The 19,470-nt window shown below is 43.8% G+C and overlaps 1 protein-coding gene across 1 annotated transcript; it reads right to left on the bottom strand.

The window, feature by feature from the left end:
- Window positions 1–2,941: 2,941 nt before the first annotated feature.
- LOC139454580 (sushi, von Willebrand factor type A, EGF and pentraxin domain-containing protein 1-like) lies at window positions 2,942–18,937 on the bottom strand. The gene is made up of 16 exons (XM_071236380.1): window positions 18,915–18,937; window positions 18,731–18,804; window positions 15,722–15,847; window positions 14,819–14,930; window positions 14,446–14,570; window positions 14,025–14,213; window positions 13,538–13,711; window positions 10,763–11,023; window positions 9,630–9,842; window positions 8,976–9,164; window positions 6,581–7,024; window positions 6,163–6,324; window positions 5,463–5,624; window positions 4,417–4,621; window positions 3,495–3,673; window positions 2,942–3,224 (listed from the first exon to the last, which is right to left on the bottom strand). The coding sequence occupies exons 1-16, from the start codon at window positions 18,932–18,934 to the stop codon at window positions 3,043–3,045; spliced, it is 2,817 nt and encodes a 938-aa protein (XP_071092481.1). The 5' UTR covers window positions 18,935–18,937; the 3' UTR covers window positions 2,942–3,042.
- Window positions 18,938–19,470: the final 533 nt, after the last annotated feature.

The raw sequence follows: 19,470 nt of genomic DNA, 5'->3' as shown, positions 1-19,470 counted from the left end.
CAACATAAGAATAAGAAAACATGCTTTTTTGGCCTGTGTGGCTCGGGTTTCTCAGACCTTAGACCACAGAAGATGACAATGCCCAAGTATTTATAATATGTTAGTTTTTCATTTCTGAATCTTTAAAGCACCATTTTCCAACTCGTTTAATACCGCCACCATTTCGGAATGCAGTTATATTTGATCTATCTATATTGAATTCCAGACCCCAAATGTCACAAAAAGATTCCAATTTGTCTAATTTTCTATGTGACGCAATTACAAAGTCCGCTACTTGGGCAACGTCACCCGCAAACAGCAGCAATTTCATTTCATCAATAAACTCATTCACGAAAATACCTGCAGCTGTTTATTCACTATTATCTGTAGCAGGTTGGTTTATAAAGAATGTAAATAACATTCCTAGAATACAGCCCTGTCGGACACCACTGGAGTTCTGAAATGTGTCAGTTCTAAGATTTCCCATACTAAGAACAAACACCTTTTACCAATTTAAACATTTGGACATGTATGCCTTTCTGTAAAAGCACATTCAAACACATACAAACATATATATAGGTTTGAGTCAAAATACCAACGATGAATCACCTTAAATGTGACACAAATTATGATAATTTGATAAACCATTCAAAAGGAGGTGAAATAGGATTTCATGTTGCGTTCAAGATTGTTGCAGTTATATAGCACACGTGTTTTGGGCTGATTGTACTAGTTCAGACTACTGCCGATTTTATAACGTGGCTCACTGAGATACCATGCTGCAGTTTAACATGAATAACCCACTCAGACACAGTATACTGACTCCGAGCCGACCCGTCCTTGTTTTACCTCCATCATGCCATACACCAGACAGGTTAACAACGAGTACTATCTTTTCACGTGTTTTGGTACGACGCGGCCAGGGATCAAACCCACGACCTTCCGCTTTCCGGGCAGACGCTCTATCCACTAGACCACGGGGTAGGTCGATAAATCATTAAAACCGTAAACTATTTCTTTGCAACTCTCTAAATACTGATGAAGGATAAGATAACATGGATTTCGTCCTCGACAGAATCTGTCCAGACGAAACAATGTCTCTTAATTGGAGGTACATGTCATATTTTCCTGTCTCTAGAAGCAAACGAGCTGCACCACATCGACAACCGAGCTAGCGCACGTCGGTTGCTTCTGTACATATTTCTTGAGACATAGCCCTCTACCTGATGAAACTCCTGCAGAGGTCTGTTGGTTCGTTGTTCTGACCTACTTCCCAAATACTTGATTTTTCGTCAACCAATAGACCACGATTTTAAAACTTTATCACTGGCCCCCTTTGATGGTGAAGGCAGGAGTCTGCAGTGGTGTGTATCGTGTATGTCGTGGAGGCAGGGCTAGACACAGACGTCTTAATCAATGTTGTGGATGACTTGCCAGTGATGTTGCACGGTCTCCAAAGTTCATTCTACAGGTGGTCGACGGGGTTCATATCGGGCGACGACTGTTCTATCATAGGTAAACGTCTGGAATGTATTCCAGATTGTATATGCCTATTTAACTTTATCAAACATATTCGTAACGTCCTTTGAGAATACAGCAGTCAGTAAGTAATATCTTACTCCAATATTTTACCATTTTAATTGTATACATCTAAGAGGGTATCGACCAAGTTCACAGTTGATCATTGTACTTTATGTAGATCTCATACATGAAGCATACAATATGTTTACAATAACCCAGATGTACTCTTTCAATATTACCATCGTTATGTGAACCTTCTTTACAAGGCTGTTGCTTTCATCTGTTGCTGCCTGCTCACTAGGTGTGCCACCTCGGGCTGTGGTCTCTTCAGTTTGCGTTCAAAGCAGATATCTACATATAAATGTCTTTTTGAAGAGGGATTGAACATATACATATCTGAGAGCACATGGTTTGGTATCGTGTTAACATGATCTCAGTATCACGCGTCGCCCCAGACGCCCTATATCAACCTGTGTCTTCAGGAGTATCAATACAATAGGTTAACTAACCCACACATCCAACAAAATCATAGTTTCCATCCAATGAGCAGAGTTGAATGAAATTTATCAACACAACTTGAAAAACTCAATGAAACAACACAACATTAGCTTCTAACACGTGAACATCCAGGCAACTTTCACCTTGACGTAAGCAATCACTTTGGGTTCCTGGTGAATATTGTTTCAGTGAGTTCAGCATTTTGGTTGCATCAGTTGAGTCAAAGCCTAAATGTAGCAGGTCATAATCGGTGCGAATCAAGGTTTCGAGCCATGCTGCCACGGTAACTTGACATAACTCACAGCGAAATGTGTCGGGTCAAATGTATCTTGTCTTTTCAGCGAACAATGTTTTCCAAGCATGCACATGCGACATCTTCCCGAGGCAAGTTTATCACATGACTGGTGGTCCATCAACATAGTCCTTCATTCATCCATGCTGACTCATCTTCCCGAGGCAAGAGAGTTAACTGACAATAAAAGTCCAGTTTCCACCCTTGACGAACTGACTAGACTGTCCCTTCTATGTTCCTCCTATTGACCAATCAGATTTCATCTCTCATATCACTTGCATTTGCCTCAAACAAAATGGCGGCGCCGAATCAAGACGATCTGCTTGATTATCAAGGTCTATATTGTAATAAAACGGGTCTTTCCCCGGAAAATGCATCAAAGTACGTGAGCACCTTGATGAAAAGCATGAAAGAACTTGGAAAATATCTGTCGACGTCCAGTTGTGGTTCACATGCTTTGCAAATCCTGCAGTCGACCGAAATCTCCTCGTTGAAATCCATGTTCTTTATGAACCGGACGCCGAGAATGTTACACGATTTTCATTGGACTATGCATAGACTCGTTAGTCCAGCCATAATTGGCAAGGGTGAAAATTGGACTTTGATGGCCTCTTGCACCTTGAAGTTGATTGATCCCGGTTTTCCCACACGCTTGGGACCAACATACAACCCCAGAAACACACAGCATCACTTGTGTTTATTAAATGTGACATCGTCGAGGACTGTACAGTGCCATCATAATTCTAAAACCATTACTGACTTCTCTCATGACAGACGCTGGGAAAGATGACGTCAGTATTAGATTCATCATAATCTATGGAGTCGAGATCTAACTCTCGCGGAGTCTCGTCAACGCTGCACGATCTTGCGAGACCCAGTATCAGAGCGTCACGAATGACGTAGTCACGAAGAATGACCCTAGACACACTGACGCCTGTAAATGACAAGACAAATTATAAGTACAAGTTATGTGGTGGTGTTTCATTTTGAGGAAGACGTGCTATCTTTGACCATTGGCAGAGTGATTGCACAGTGGAAATAACTATCTCCCTTTGAATTGGGGTTAGCAATGAGTTGGTATTTGGTGAACATAATCATGAGCAAAAAGCCACATTTGACAAATAATATGTACACACTATCCCTACACATAGTCGTTCCCTACTATAGAATTTTATTATTGCCCTGAACCCCGAGGATGGTTCACCTGCAGCATCGGCTACAATGTGGAGACGGGAGTTATGTGGAATGGACAGCATTGATGCCTTCACAGTAAGGACGTCGTGGCCGTTGACGTAGACGTGTGCGGCGGCTCCTTTGGACGATGTGAGGACGCAATGGTTCCACGTTGGCAGGAGCGTGATCCCCGTCTTGCTATAGACGTTGCTAGGACAATATGTAACGTCAATTAGACAGACAACCTGGTCCAGTATTGTAGTGACGGGTTTATATTGCGATTCCCGTGAAGATCCGGGTTTGACTTGGTCTTAAGTTACACAGGCGTAGCAGGCGACTAGCGGGATCGGTTGATGCATGTCATCGAATCCCAACTGCGTGGTTCGATCATGCGTTCAATAACTGGATTGTCTGGTCCAGACTTTATTATTAACACACCGCCGTCATTTTGCTGGAACATTGCTCAAAATGTGGCGTTAAACAACAAACAAATAAAACGGGTATCTTGAAATGTCTATTGCTGACCTGGTCCAAGTCAGGGGCTACAATGTCAGCTCGTCTGACGGTTTGTCTTGACCATTCTCTCTATGGCTTAAGGGCTGTGGGGTAGCCTAGTGGTTAAAGCGTTCGCTCGTCACACCGAAGACCTGGGTTCGATTACACACATGGGCACCATGTGTGAAGCTCGTTTCTGGTCTCCCCGGCAGCGATATTGCATGCATATTGCCAAAACACTCACTTACTCATCATAGTATCATGACCGTTATAGTAAGCAGTTTAAGAAGCCGCCTGTAACGCAGCACATGTGTATGTTGCATGTAGAATGATTACGATGCATTATCTTTGCAAGTGTTTTACACTGATGCTTTAAAATGCTAACAAACAATATCAAACACACACAAGGGCCGGTTCTGATACGGACTGATGTTGCAATTGCGGCTTTGTTAGCTTACCCTTGAGAATAGAAGTTGACGGTGCCGTTCGTTATTGATAGCGCTACGACCTGTTGTGCGGCATTTGTTGACCATTGTCCGAGCATGACATCCCCTTGGATGGAATCATGCAGCCTGAACCACATGGAGTACGTCCACTGGTTCAGATCCCGAGCGTGTTGTCTGAACAACGCCTTCCCGTGGCCAGCGATAGTCACGTCATATGCTGGAAATAGAAAATATCATGAACTTCGTGGTATCATGTGTAATAACCTTCAGATAGCCGTTATTTAAGAAATAAACGGTTCGTGGTCGTTGTTTATCGTACAATATAACACAGCAGAGAAAATAACCATGAAGGGCTTGGTCGTATCGTTTATTTCTTATATGAGATATCAACATTATGTACAGCCTCTTTAAGGATGCTGAAAAATATTAGCCACTTTTCAAATGATCCTCAATAGAATCCGTCCTCGACAACGTCAGATAAGTCCATTTTATGCACAGGTGGATATTTCCCGCATACTCTCCCAATCCTCAGGTCGATTTCCTGTACCTTTTCTCCCAATACCGATTGCCATATCGCTCCCGGTTTTGGATGCGATCGTTCGGACATCGCGTTTATCCGTGTTACCCTGTTACATTTATGGGGAACAACACGCAAGACACTCCCCTCTCAAAAATAACGTCGTCAAACATACGACGTCATCAAGTTGCGAGCGCATGTTCCAATCTCCAGAAATGACGTCCTGATAGAACAATGTTTTATCGTGAAATGAACCACGCTTCGTTCTTCATTGTTTTCTGCCATTTGTATATGGGAATACCGAACAGGCTACATGCAGGGAAGAACGCCGTAACAATGTAATTCCTCACAGAAACAATTTTCCACGGATACCAATTATTATTTTAAGAATAAAGGAATCAATTGTATGTTAAATTAACAATGGATAACAATATTTTAGACTTTCAAAGCCTTCATTGTTTAGATCATATACCTAATACACACCAAGCTCTGTACAATCACAGCTGAACATATTACCAATCCTCGTGTATGAATTCCTGACCTTGACAGTCCTGTATGGTCACAGCGCCATCTAGTGGAGTGATGGTTCCAGGGGGGCACCTGCGGCAGGACGTGGAGCTGTGGTCAGGCTGGAAGGTGCCGAGTGGGCACAGTGAGCAGGGAGACAGGCCGGTGTCCGAGAACTCCCCCGGGGGACAGCGGGCTGCAAGGAGCTCAGCGTTATGTATACTTCACACTGAGGACCAGTGGACAGTATTACCATTACTCGTCAAAGAATCTAGCCGTACGATTGGCCGATTCCTGGTATGTAGAGACACTTTTTTTAGGTCGGCTGACAGGTCTCTACATATGTGGTAGTGTCACAATGATTGATATATGATTAGCCATAAATGTATGAGTGACAATTCTGAAAGTCAATACAGATCTATTTTGCTGTACAGCACGCACATTTACTGGGTGAAAGAATATAGGCCGCTCATAGCAATATTCCAGTAATATCACGGCGGGGACACCAGAAATGGGCTTCACACATTATACCCATGTTGGGAATCGAACCCGGGTCTTCGACGCTTTAGCCGCCAGGCTATCCCACCGCCCCAATGTCACAGACATCATTTCGGCCTGACACATTCTAAACTGGACTCGCAATGAAAGAGAAACTATCTGTGCGGAGATGCAAACGGAACCACGAGGTCGTTTAATATATACGTTAAAGACTTGCCGGTTCTCCCCATACCTACTGGCGCACTCCGTGAACGATGTTGCTGCAATGGTAGACGTGGTATGACGTAGAGGGCATGGCTGACACCAGGGGGCGCTGTCCCTGTCCTGGAAGTACCCCACAGGACATGCTACACAGGTCTCGGTCACCCGGTTGAGGACATACCCAGGACCACAGCCGGCTGAAATACAACTCACAGTGCAGTTACAGTAGATGCAGAGTAGGATATTGTTACCATTATCTTCAACCATAAATTGGTCAGCTGCATGTGGATTGTTTGAACATTGTCAGTTGAGTATTTCTTTCAATTGAGGTAATGTCCCAAAGAGTGAACATTCACTGCCTTGCGAGTTGCACGACGCAATTCTAGAGCATTGTGCAATGAGTTATCCGCTGACCACATCCCGTATGGAATATACATTGACCTTCATACTTACAGCATGTATCATTGACCGCCTTCTGGCCCCGGCGACATCTGGGGGAGAGCTCCTCAAATGAGGTGAGGTGGCTGTCCAACAACAGATGTTTACTTCCAATAGTCAGCAACTTGGCTGATCCTTTGATTCCTTTCACAAACGTGTCCTTGAACTTCATTAGGCCCCTGGCAGTGGTATCATTACCCAGGAGCTTGTAAGGAAAGGTGAAGTTGACCTTGACCCGTATCGTTGGGTTGATGTCTCTCTTAGTCAACCGTGATCCGCATGTGACCCTGACATTATCAGCCTGACACGCCAGAACGTCTTTACACATTTCCAACCCGAACATGGAAGCCTTGAGTGCGAGTATGAAGTTGCGTCTCACTTGCTGGAGGTGTGTCTGGTCACATTGACTACGGTAGTAGAAGTTGCTGGCCATGCTGATGGAGTAGAATGTACTGGTGGCTGCGGGGAAAACAATGCATTGGGAGGTGACAATGTTACCTATTCTCCTTCATCATTGTAACAAAAGGAAATTATTACCTAAGGCTGTGTGTAATTCAAGGACGCTGTCGAATTATCTCGACCAAACGATTATATATATATATATAAACATGTTTTGAATAATAACATTCAAATAAATGTTATTCTAATTATTTTCAAATTTATCGCATTCAAGTCAAATCCACAAAGCGTATATCAACTTTTTGTTCTTGCAGCAAAGACTCCACAAACTCCAATCCTCACAAAATATTCATCTATCTTAATTCCCAGAATTGACCAAATGTATCGATGCCGGTCATGCTGTCATAAGATGTGTGCCATCAATTCCATGTTATCTTTTTATATAATGTTTGTAATTTGCTTGTGAAATGTAACCGTGAGCAACCCTGTAGAAAAAATGCGAAAAGATATTGTTTCAAAATGTTGTGAACATGGGAATGTATTGTATCGGTGTTGTACATACAAGCGTTCATACAGATTATTCCTATTCTTCTTTCACCTCAGCATGGTAGGCATATATGCCTGGGCGTGTGTCCAGACTTGCCAAATGTTGCAAAAGGAACCACCACTTTAGAATGGCTTCTGTGTAAAAGACCTTTGACAGAATCCCTCTTCTCGACGTATGGGTAGTGTTCACTGTACGGGCAGTGTTCAATGTTCTGGTAGTGTTCAATGTACGGGTAGTGTTCAGTGCACGGGTAGTGTTCAATGCACGGGCAGTGTTCAATGTTCTTGTAGTGTTTAATGTACGGGTAGTTTTCAATGCACGGGTAGTGTTCAATGCACGGGTAGTGTTCAATGTTCTGGCAGTGTTCAATGTACGGGTAGTGTTCAGTGCACGGGTAGTGTTCAATGCACGGGCAGTGTTCAATGTTCTTGTAGTGTTTAATGTACGGGTAGTTTTCAATGCACGGGCAGTGTTCAATGCACGGTTAGTGTTCAATGTTCTAGCAGTGTTCAATGTACGGGTAGTGTTCAGTGCACGGGTAGTGTTCAATGCACGGGCAGTGTTCAATGTTCTGGTAGTGTTCAATGTACGGGTAGTTTTCAATGCACGGGTAGTGTTCAATGCACGGTTAGTGTACAATGTTCTGGCAGTGTTCAATGTACGGGTAATGTTCGATGCACGGGTAGTGTTCAATGCACGGGCAGTGTTCAATATTATGGTAGTGTTCAATGTTTTGGCAGTGTTCAATGTACGGGTAGTGTTCAATGCACGGGCAGTGTTCAATGTCCTGGTAGTGTTCAATGTACGGGTAATGTTCAATGTACGGGTAGTGTTCAATGCACGGGTATTGTTCATTGTTCTGGTAGCGTTCAATGTATTGGCAGTGTTCAATGTACGGGTAGTGTTCAATGCACGGGTAGTGTTCAATGTTCTGGTAGTGTTCAATGTATTGGCAGTGTTCAATGTACGGGTAGTGTTCAATGCACGGGTAGTGTTCAATGTTCTGGTAGTGTTCAATGTATTGGCAGTGTTCAATGTACGGGTAGTGTTCAATGCACGGGTAGTGTTCAATGTCCTGGTAGTGTTCAATGTACGGGTAATGTTTAATGTGCGAGTAGTGTTCAATGCACGGGTAGTGTTCAATGTTCTGGTAGTGTTCAATGTATTGGCAGTGTTCAATGTACGGGTAGTGTTCAATGCACGGGTAGTGTTCAATGTTCTGGTAGTGTTCAATGTATTGGCAGTGTTCAATATACGGGTAGTATTCAATGCAAGGGTAGTATTCAATGTCCTGGTAGTGTTCAATGTACGGGTAATGTTCAATGTACGGGTAGTGTTCAATGCACGGGTAGTGTTCAATGTTCTGGTAGTGTTCAATGTATTGGCAGTGTTCAATGTACTGGTAGTGTTCAATGCACGGGTAGTGTTCAGTGTACGGGTAGTGTTCAATGTACGGGTATTCACCTAGACAGTTTGGAACGACTGGCGGGAACCATGTCTTGTTGTCATGGCCACACACGAAGATGCCACTTTGAGCCGCGGAGGGGAAGGTGAAGCCGTCCTGACACTGCATCTGACACAGGGCGCCGGTGTCCCAGCCGTCACACGAGAGGGCGCCACCGCGGGGAGGTCGTAGAGCAGGACAAGACCGCACTACAAGCAGACATGATGACATTGTATAAAGTTCCTGTACTAGCACAATAGCACACAGAGGATAATGTGATTCAAAATAAAGGGGTTTCAATTATTCAGTTTTGAACGTAGCTTAGTTCCAGATTACGTTGGTCAAAGTTTATATTTAAGACCTATTCTGAGATTCTTTGCTAAAAGATCAGGGCAAAACTATATTTTATTACACTTCACATGGGGGGAGGGTAAACTTTATTTCTGAAGTCTGAAGCAGTAAGGTTCCATGTGGCAACACTGTGTGAGGTAGGACGTTTACATGAGGCACAATATGTACAGATGTAAGTTAAGATGTCGCACAAGATGTAAACGCACTGAACTCTTGATCAACTCTAATAAAACAAACGTCCATTGCGCTTTTCGGAAAATTTAAACTATTTCTAATGACCTCATCAACATAAACACAGTTTGGTGTTTGGTCAAGCAACCCACCCTGGCAGTGGGGCTGTATGCCAGTCGTTGTGTTCCACCGCCACTGTGCTGACGGGGGGAAGAAGTTGTCCTTCTCACACACGATATTCCTCGGTCCTGCCAGGTTACCATGGTGACAGCTCAGGAGACACTCACTTCCGTGGATGCGGTCAGTCGGACATGCGTACTGGAGCAGAGGTTTGTTGTCCAGCCGTGGAGCCGAGCAGCGGACAGCTTGTGAACGACACACGGAAACCATAGTCTCATCCTCAGCAATTTAGGATAATTGTAGTTTACTACATTCCGAAAACAAAGCTGGTTGCTTGTCGATTCTCACCCTCAGCAATTTGGGATAATTGTAGTTCACTACATTCCGAAAACTTTAGCTTGTTGCTTGTCGAAGGCAGTTACTTGATAATCGTTTGTTTTTTCGTTTACGCATATTTTTTAACCTTAACATCGAATGCTTACACATGTTTTAAATCTAACATTGAATGAAATAGCGTTGAACAATTTCTATTAAAGAGCCTTATTATATGCAATTAAAAGTAGGAACTGACAGTCTTTATATTCTGAATAGGATATAAAAGAATGGAGCAGTGATGTATACTGTAAGTATGTTACCAATGCATCTAAAAGTGTTAATATTTTATATATGCTTCAATAGAAAGTAACAGTGTTTATAGTCGGCAGTGGCGTAGCCTTGTTGTTGAAGCGTTCGCTCGTCACGCTAAATACTCGTGTCCGAATCCCCACATCGGTACAATATGTGAAGACCATTTTGGCCTCCGCCGCCGTGATATTGCTGAAATATTGTTAAACCGGCGAACAACCAGACTCACTCACTACTTTGATAATTCCACCCAACAGTGTTTATATTGTGTATATGCTACAATACAATGTAGCAGTGTTTATATCATGTATGTGCTACAATAAAATGCAACAGTGTTTATATCTTGTATGTGCTCCACCGCCGCGATATTGCTGAACTATTGCTAAAACCGGCGAACAACCAGATTCCCTAACTACTTTTAGAATTCAACCCAACAGTGTTTATACTTCGTCTATGCCCCCAATATAATTAAGCATTGTTCATATTGTGTATATGCAACAACAGAATGCAACAATGGCGTATTTTGTACACGCTTTGTCACCTTGCACCGTGACGTTGAAGGAACACGGATGAACAGCAACGTTCCCAGCGGCGTCTACGACCTTGTACTCTACATGGTGACGTCCCTCGCCCACCACTGACCCCGGGGGTGGACCCTCGGTCTGTACAACAAGGGGAGTGAGAGCAGTAGGTGGATCAACCCCTGTTACCCGCTCCCATCTGACTGTTGTGGAGGTGCTTCCTCTGTCAGCCACATACACCTTGGAGGCTGGGCAGTGGTTTATCAACGGGGGCTTCAAGTCTGTAACAGTGCAGTAGGATTCTGTGGTGACGAGTTCAGATGAACGTGCTTGACAAGATACGACAATGCGGGAGACTGACATGCCACTTGAATGAGAATATATCGACATTGACAGGCTTTAGGATATTTACAAAACAGAACCTGGTATGAGAATATATCAATATTGAGAGGGTTGTGGATATTACCCAGACAGAATCTTGTATGAGAATATATCGATATCGAGAGGGTTGTGGATATTACCCAGACAGAACCTGGTATGATACTATTTTGGCATTAAAAGGGATTGTTCATATTATCCAGACAGCTCTTTGTATGAGACTACATGGATATTGAGAGGTTTGTGGATGTTACCCAGATTGCCCCTTGTATGAGAACATATCGTTATCTAGAGGGTTGTTTACATTACCCAGATTGCCCCTTGTATGAGAACATATCGGTATCTGGAGGGTTGTATACATTACCTAGACAGCCCCTTGTATGAGAACATATCGTTATCTAGAGGGTTGTATACATTACCTAGACAGCCCCTTGTATGAGAACATATCGTTATCTAGAGGGTTGTAGACATTACCTAGACAGCCCCTTGTATGAGAACATATCGTTATCTAGAGGGTTGTAGACATTACCTAGACAGCCCCTTGTATGAGAACATATCGTTATCTAGAGGGTTGTTTACATTACCTAGACAGCCCCTTGTATGAGAACATATCGTTATCTGGAGGGTTGTATACATTACCTAGACAGCCCCTTGTATGAGAACATATCGTTATCTAGAGGGTTGTATACATTACCTAGACAGCCCCTTGTATGAGAACATATCGTTATCTAGAGGGTTGTTTACATTACCTAGACAGCCCCTTGTATGAGAACATATCGTTATCTAGAGGGTTGTATACATTACCTAGACAGCCCCTTGTATGAGAACATATCGGTATCTGGAGGGTTGTATACATTACCTAGACAGCCCCTTGTATGAGAACATATCGTTATCTAGAGGGTTGTATACATTACCTAGACAGCCCCTTGTATGAGAACATATCGGTATCTGGAGGGTTGTATACATTACCTAGACAGCCCCTTGTATGAGAACATATCGTTATCTAGAGGGTTGTAGACATTACCTAGACAGCCCCTTGTATGAGAACATATCGTTATCTAGAGGGTTGTATACATTACCTAGACAGCCCCTTGTATGAGAACATATCGTTATCTAGAGGGTTGTAGACATTACCTAGACAGCCCCTTGTATGAGAACATATCGTTATCTAGAGGGTTGTATACATTACCTAGACAGCCCCTTGTATGAGAACATATCGTTATCTAGAGGGTTGTAGACATTACCTAGACAGCCCCTTGTATGAGAACATATCGGTATCTAGAGGGTTGTATACATTACCTAGACAGCCCCTTGTATGAGAACATATCGTTATCTAGAGGGTTGTAGACATTACCTAGACAGCCCCTTGTATGAGAACATATCGTTATCTAGAGGGTTGTAGACATTACCTAGACAGCCCCTTGTATGAGAACATATCGTTATCTAGAGGGTTGTTTACATTACCTAGACAGCCCCTTGTATGAGAACATATCGTTATCTAGAGGGTTGTAGACATTACCTAGACAGCCCCTTGTATGAGAACATATCGGTATCTGGAGGGTTGTATACATTACCTAGACAGCCCCTTGTATGAGAACATATCGTTATCTAGAGGGTTGTTTACATTACCTAGACAGCCCCTTGTATGAGAACATATCGTTATCTAGAGGGTTGTACATGTATACATTACCTAGACAGCCCCTTGTATGAGAACATATCGTTATCTAGAGGGTTGTAGACATTACCTAGACAGCCCCTTGTATGAGAACATATCGTTATCTAGAGGGTTGTTTACATTACCTAGACAGCCCCTTGTATGAGAACATATCGTTATCTAGAGGGTTGTTTACATTACCTAGACAGCCCCTTGTATGAGAACATATCGTTATCTAGAGGGTTGTAGACATTACCTAGACAGCCCCTTGTATGAGAACATATCGGTATCTGGAGGGTTGTATACATTACCTAGACAGCCCCTTGTATGAGAACATATCGTTATCTAGAGGGTTGTTTACATTACCTAGACAGCCCCTTGTATGAGAACATATCGTTATCTAGAGGGTTGTACATGTATACATTACCTAGACAGCCCCTTGTATGAGAACATATCGTTATCTAGAGGGTTGTAGACATTACCTAGACAGCCCCTTGTATGAGAACATATCGTTATCTAGAGGGTTGTTTACATTACCTAGACAGCCCCTTGTATGAGAACATATCGTTATCTAGAGGGCTGTAGACATTACCTAGACAGCCCCTTGTATGAGAACATATCGTTATCTAGAGGGTTGTACATGTATACATTACCTAGACAGCCCCTTGTATGAGAACATATCGTTATCTAGAGGGTTGTATACATTACCTAGACAGCCCCTTGTATGAGAACATATCGTTATCTAGAGGGTTGTATACATTACCTAGACAGCCCCTTGTATGGGTCCACCGTCTGTCCGCTTGACACGTGACAGACCTCGCCTTTGTGTCAGCCGTGTAGCCTTCGTCACAGGTCACTTGACATGTGCTGCGAAACGTGATCCCGTTACAACTGAAGTGTCCATTAGTGATCGGTGTCGGAGAGCCGCACGGCACAGCTACATGATATAATTGATAACAATATACACATTGAAATACATGACTAGGATGTGAAAGCAACTTCAGACTGTGAACGCTGCCTCTACGGATCAAGTGGGATTTGAACCTCGATTTTAAAACGTCTGCATCTCTCTAAACGTTACCTGAAGTACATGAACAGGGAAGCATGTCTGTGTGAGAAATGTTACGAATTAGGCGTGGATTGAACCAGAGGTCAGGTCAGTGAGTTTTAAATGCTAGTAATTGAGTAATAATTATGTCTTATGCATGGTTTATGTATGGCTGTGAGCAGTTGGATGTTAGTATGCTTACGTTTGCAGGTCGGAGCACTGCTTGACCATCGTCCATTGAGGGTGCACTTGCTGCTGCCTGCCCCTGCCATCTCGTAGCCCCTACTGCATTCATATCTACATGTGTCCCCGTACACCATCCTGCCGTGGGTGCCTCTGCACATCATGGCGCCGTTATCGGGGGCAGCCGCCGGGAGAGAACATCGAACAACTGATGGATCAGAGCAGATTAAAACAAACACTGATAATATGAAGAGTGACTCAAGAGTGGGTATATTTTTAACGGAAAATTACAGACAAGCATTTGATCTGACCACCCGCATACCTGCTCGAGGAAATCGATTTATGTGTGATGAACCAACCAACACGAGATTAACTGTGTGACTACACGAGACTAACGGTGTGACTACACGAGACTAACGGTGTGACTACAGGAGACCTACCACGGACTACAATCTTCACGGTGCAGCTGTTGGAGAGACCGGTCGAGCTGTCCTTGACAGTGTACGTCACTGATGTCACTCCCTCCGGCAATATACTGCCTGGAGCCGGGCCGCTTCTACTTGCCCTGTAGAAACAGCACACGTTACTGCAGCATGACTTCAACGAAGTCCCTTCAATGAGGCTGAAGTCAGGACGATATCTTTTACCGAAGACACAGAAAACATTAATATAAAAAACTAACCACACTGCAGCAGATCTCCAATGATAGAACTGTAACCACACTGGTATACAACTATACAGGATGATACTACGTGTATCTGTACAGTCGGCCGGCACAAGGTGATGTGCTGAGTCTCAGCTGCAGATACTTACCCTGCAGGTTCAGACCACGTGACCTTGACACTGGTTGCTCTGGGCGGCGCTGTGACCGTGGGGACCGTGGCACAGCTGATGCTGGGAGGGTTGTGCACAACGGGATCAGTATCTGGTATTTAGGACACGATGTTAAGTCAGGTGCTACCTGGCAAATGGCTACAAATTTGCATATGTGACAGTGCGACGTTGCACAAACGCCCCGCGTTATTTCACTCTTCAAACAAACACAAACAAGACCTGGACATGACGTTGAATCTTATTCTCTCCTAATCTCAGTAAAAAGATGCCCCCAAAGCTGAAATTCGCGAGAATGCGAAATTCGAACAAGTCATTCCAGTTAGCTTCGCTGTTTCGTTCTTTTAAGCAAATATAAAACATCAACGCCGAGAGTAATCAGCCTCGACTATCAGCCGAAACAGATTCCATTCGGCGTAAAATGTAAAATAGTGATTGAGAGTGTATGAGTGGTTCACTGGAAATCGGCCATGACACAAGTGTTCTAGGGAAGGGCAAGCATGCCTTGCTCTACAGGAAGCACGCGCCACCAACACAATTTGTGTACAGCAGGTATGACTGTCTGTATTAGGAGAGTAATGTTTGTGATGCAAATATAAAATGGTTCAATCATATTTTTAGCTTTTTGTAAAATATTTTTAAAGGAATAATGATGCTACAACATTAGATACGACTAGAATACTAGATACTACTTTAGTGCAATATAGTCGTACATATATATTATGGCCAAATTTGTTTCCTCGCCTTCTCGCACCTTTTCCTTTCTCGGACATTTCACTGTTTTCTGTGCGTCGATACTGCGACATGTGAGCAAAGACCATCGTTTCAAATCTGTGCCATGTTTCTGCTGAGGTGTTAAGACAGCTATGGGTTTCACGTACTTACCTCCACCACCACAGCCGGCAACATGACACTTGACTTCATGTACCACATGATCTATTCCATGTCCAACTTCATGTACCGCGTGATCAATTGCATGCCCAATACTTCCGATAAATCTTCGTGATGGATCTGCAAATACGGCAAGAAAAGAACTACACATTGGCTAGAACGACACATTGGCGAGAACTACACATTGGCGAGAACTACACATTGGCGTGAACTGCACATTGGCAAGAACTACACATTGGCGAGAAATACACATTGGCGAGAACTACACATTGGCGAGAACTACACATTGGCGTGAACTGCACATTGGCAAGAACTACACATTGGCAAGAACTACACATTGGCGAGAACTACACATTGGCGAGAACTACACATTGGCGAGAACTACACATTGGCAAGAACTACACATTGGCGAGAACTACACATTGGCAAGAACTACACATTGGCAAAAACTACACATTGGCAAGAACTACACATTGGCAAGAACTACAGATTGGCAATAACTACATATTGGCGAGAACTACACATTGGCAAGAACTACATATTAAGGAGAACCAGCATCTATATCAGAGGCCTTTTCAAGGATTGGTTGATGTTAGAAAATACCAAGTAAGAGAGTTGGTTGCGTTTAATGCCACTTTATTTCAGTTACATCAGCTTGATGGTGGAAGAAAACCGGAAGTGATCAAGCAGGTCAAGGGCATGGATAGGGTGCCCGGTACTGACATACCAAAAAGGACAATCAGAGCGAATCTAACATTCGAAACCACGACATTATGTTTTAAGCACTACTAAGGGCCAGACACATGACTATCTCAAAGGATATGTTCACACAAATGACAGCCGATTGTGACCGCCATGGCAGGATATGCTAACAGAGAAGAATGCCAAGTGTTATCGCGATGGCAGGGTATGCTCAGAGAGAAGACTACCGAGTAGTTATCACCATGGCAGGATATGCTCACACAATAGACTACCGAGTGTTGCCACCGTTACAAGGATATACTCACACAAAAGACTGCCGGATGTTGCCACGTTTACAGGATTTGGTCACGCAAAAGACTACCGGGTAGTAACCATCATGGCAGGATATGCTCACACAAAAAACTACCGGGAGTTGCCACGGTTACAGGATATGCTCACAAAAAAAGACTGTTGGGTAGTTACCATCATGGCAGGATATGCTCACACAAAAGACTACCGGGTGTTGCCACGGTTACTGGATATGCTCACGCAAAAGACTAACGGGTGTTGCCATGGTTACAGGATATGCTTACGCAAAGGACTACAGGGTGTTGCCACGGTTACAGGATATGCTCACGCAAAAGACTGCCGGGTAGTAACCATCATGGCAGAATATGATCACATAAGAGACTACCGGGTGTTGCCACGGTTACAGGATATGCTCAAGCAAAAAACTGTTGGGTAGTTACCATCATGGCTGGATATACTCACACACAAGACTACCGGGTGTTGCCACGGTTACAGGATATGCTCACGCAAAAGACTGCCGGGTAGTAACCATTATGGCAGGATATGCTCACACAAAAGACTACCGGGTGTTGCCAAGGTTACAGAATATGCTCACGCAAAAGACTGCCGGGTAGTAACCATCATGGCAGAATATGATCACACAAGAGACTACCGGGTGTTGCCACGGTTACAGGATATGCTCAAGCAAAAAACTGTTGGGTAGTTACCATCATGGCAGGATATGCTCACACAAAAGACTATCAGGTGTTGCCACGGTTACAGGATATACTCACCAAAAAGACTACCGGGTGTTGCCACGGTCAAAAGATATGCTCACGCAAAAGACTACCGGGTGTTGCCATGGTTACAGGATATGCTTACACAAAAGATTACCGGGTGTTGCCACGGTTACAGGATATGCTCGAGCAAAAAATTGTTGGGTAGTTACCATCATGGCTGGATATGCTCACACAAAAGACTACCGGATGTTGCCACGGTTACTGGATATGCTCGAGCAAAAAATTGTTGGGTAGTTACCATCATGGCTGGATATGCTCACACAAAAGACTACCGGATGTTGCCACGGTTACTGGATATGCTCACGCAAAAGACTACCGGGTGTTGCCACGGTTGCAGGATATGCTCACGCAAAAGACTACCTGGTGTTGCCATGGTTACAGGATATGCTCACGCAAAAGACTACCTGGTGTTGCCATGGTTACAGGATATGCTCTCGCAAAAGACTACCTGGTGTTGCCACGGTTACAGGATATGCTCACACAAAAGACTACCGGGTGTTGCCACGGTTACAGGATATGCTCAAGCAAAAAACTGTTGGGTAGTTACCATCATGGCAGGATATGCTCACACAAAAGACTATCAGGTGTTGCCACGGTTACAGGATATGCTCACCAAAAAGACTACCGGGTGTTGCCACGGTCAAAAGATATGCTCACGCAAAAGACTACCGGGTGTTGCCATGGTTACAGGATATGCTTACACAAAAGATTACCGGGTGTTGCCACGGTTACAGGATATGCTCACACAAAAGACTGCCGGGTAGTAACCATCATGGCAGGATATGCTCACACAAAAGACTACCGGGATTTGCCACGGTTACAGGATATGCTCGAGCAAAAAATTGTTGGGTAGTTAGCATCATGGCTGGATATGCTCACACAAAAGACTACCGGATGTTGCCACGGTTACTGGATATGCTCACGCAAAAGACTACCGGGTGTTGCCACGGTTGCAGGATATGCTCACGCAAAAGACTACCTGGTGTTGCCATGGTTACAGGATATGCTCACGCAAAAGACTACCTGGTGTTGCCATGGTTACAGGATATGCTCTCGCAAAAGACTGTCGGGTAGTTACCACGGCAGGATATGCTGACACAAAAGACTGCCGGACAGCTAAGACCATGGCAGGATATGCTTACACAAAAGACATTATTAATTGTTTTCATTTCAATTTCCTGCGACAGATGTGCCATGTTCCTAACTAGAGTCTGACACATGGGGAAAGGCTTACTTTGTTCCCGCCGGCATGATGCGAGTGTCAGGGCGGATAGTATGCACAGGACACTTGGTAGCAGCGCTGGCAACCTGAAAATAGCCATCAGCATACGACAAATATAACCATAGGTCAACAGATACAAGTTAGAGGCGGGTGACTGTAAAGAGCAAACGTTAATGTCGGTACAATTCATATTTACTTTCTCATATTGTCATTCATCCGAATAAATAGTTGTTTAACATTTCATGAGAAATGGGAACGTTTGTTGGATTTGCAATATCAAACTGTAAGACGCATTAACTTACATCATGCATGAGTTGGAAGTATAACGTCAGTAAGTCTCCGTGAGAAACAGGGTCAGGTATACCACATGTTTCTCACACTCATAGATAAAAATATACAAAAAGACTCACAGCAAAGAATCTGTGCTGACGAGCGTGCCCCAGAACTTATTCAGCTGCCTACCACATGTATGGAGTCGAAAAGGCTCTTATCACTGTTCTACTTTATTTCCGAAGGCGCAGTAAAGTGGCCGAGTTGTTAAAGAGTAGGTCTGTCACGCTGAAGGCCCGGGTTCGATGCCCCAAATGAGTACAGCATGGGAAGCCTAATTCTGGCCAATTTGTATAATGGTGTCTCTCCTGGCCAACCTTTATAATTAATGTCTCTTCTGGCAAACTTGCACAATGGTGTCTCTCCTGGCCAACGTGTACAATGGTGTCTTTCCTGGCCAACGTGTATAATGGTGTCACTAC

This window comes from Haliotis cracherodii, unplaced genomic scaffold (assembly GCF_022045235.1).
Source record: "Haliotis cracherodii isolate W230 unplaced genomic scaffold, xgHalCrac1.p SCAF_10, whole genome shotgun sequence".
NCBI classification, from domain to species: Eukaryota; Metazoa; Mollusca; class Gastropoda; order Lepetellida; family Haliotidae; genus Haliotis; species Haliotis cracherodii.
The sequence above is the reverse complement of the archived record's forward strand: the minus strand, read 5'-3'. Positions and strand labels throughout refer to the sequence as shown.

Excerpts from the sequence above, each read along its gene's own strand:
- LOC139454580 (XM_071236380.1), bottom strand. The coding sequence starts at position 18,934 with ATGAATGACAATATGAGAAA. Across the intron at positions 13,712-14,024 it reads CAGTGCTCCGACCTGCAAAC|CTGTGCCGTGCGGCTCTCCG; the intron begins GTAAGCATACTA and ends TATATCATGTAG. Across the intron at positions 9,843-10,762 it reads CTTCAACGTCACGGTGCAAG|CTGTCCGCTGCTCGGCTCCA; the intron begins GTGACAAAGCGT and ends GTCGTTCACAAG.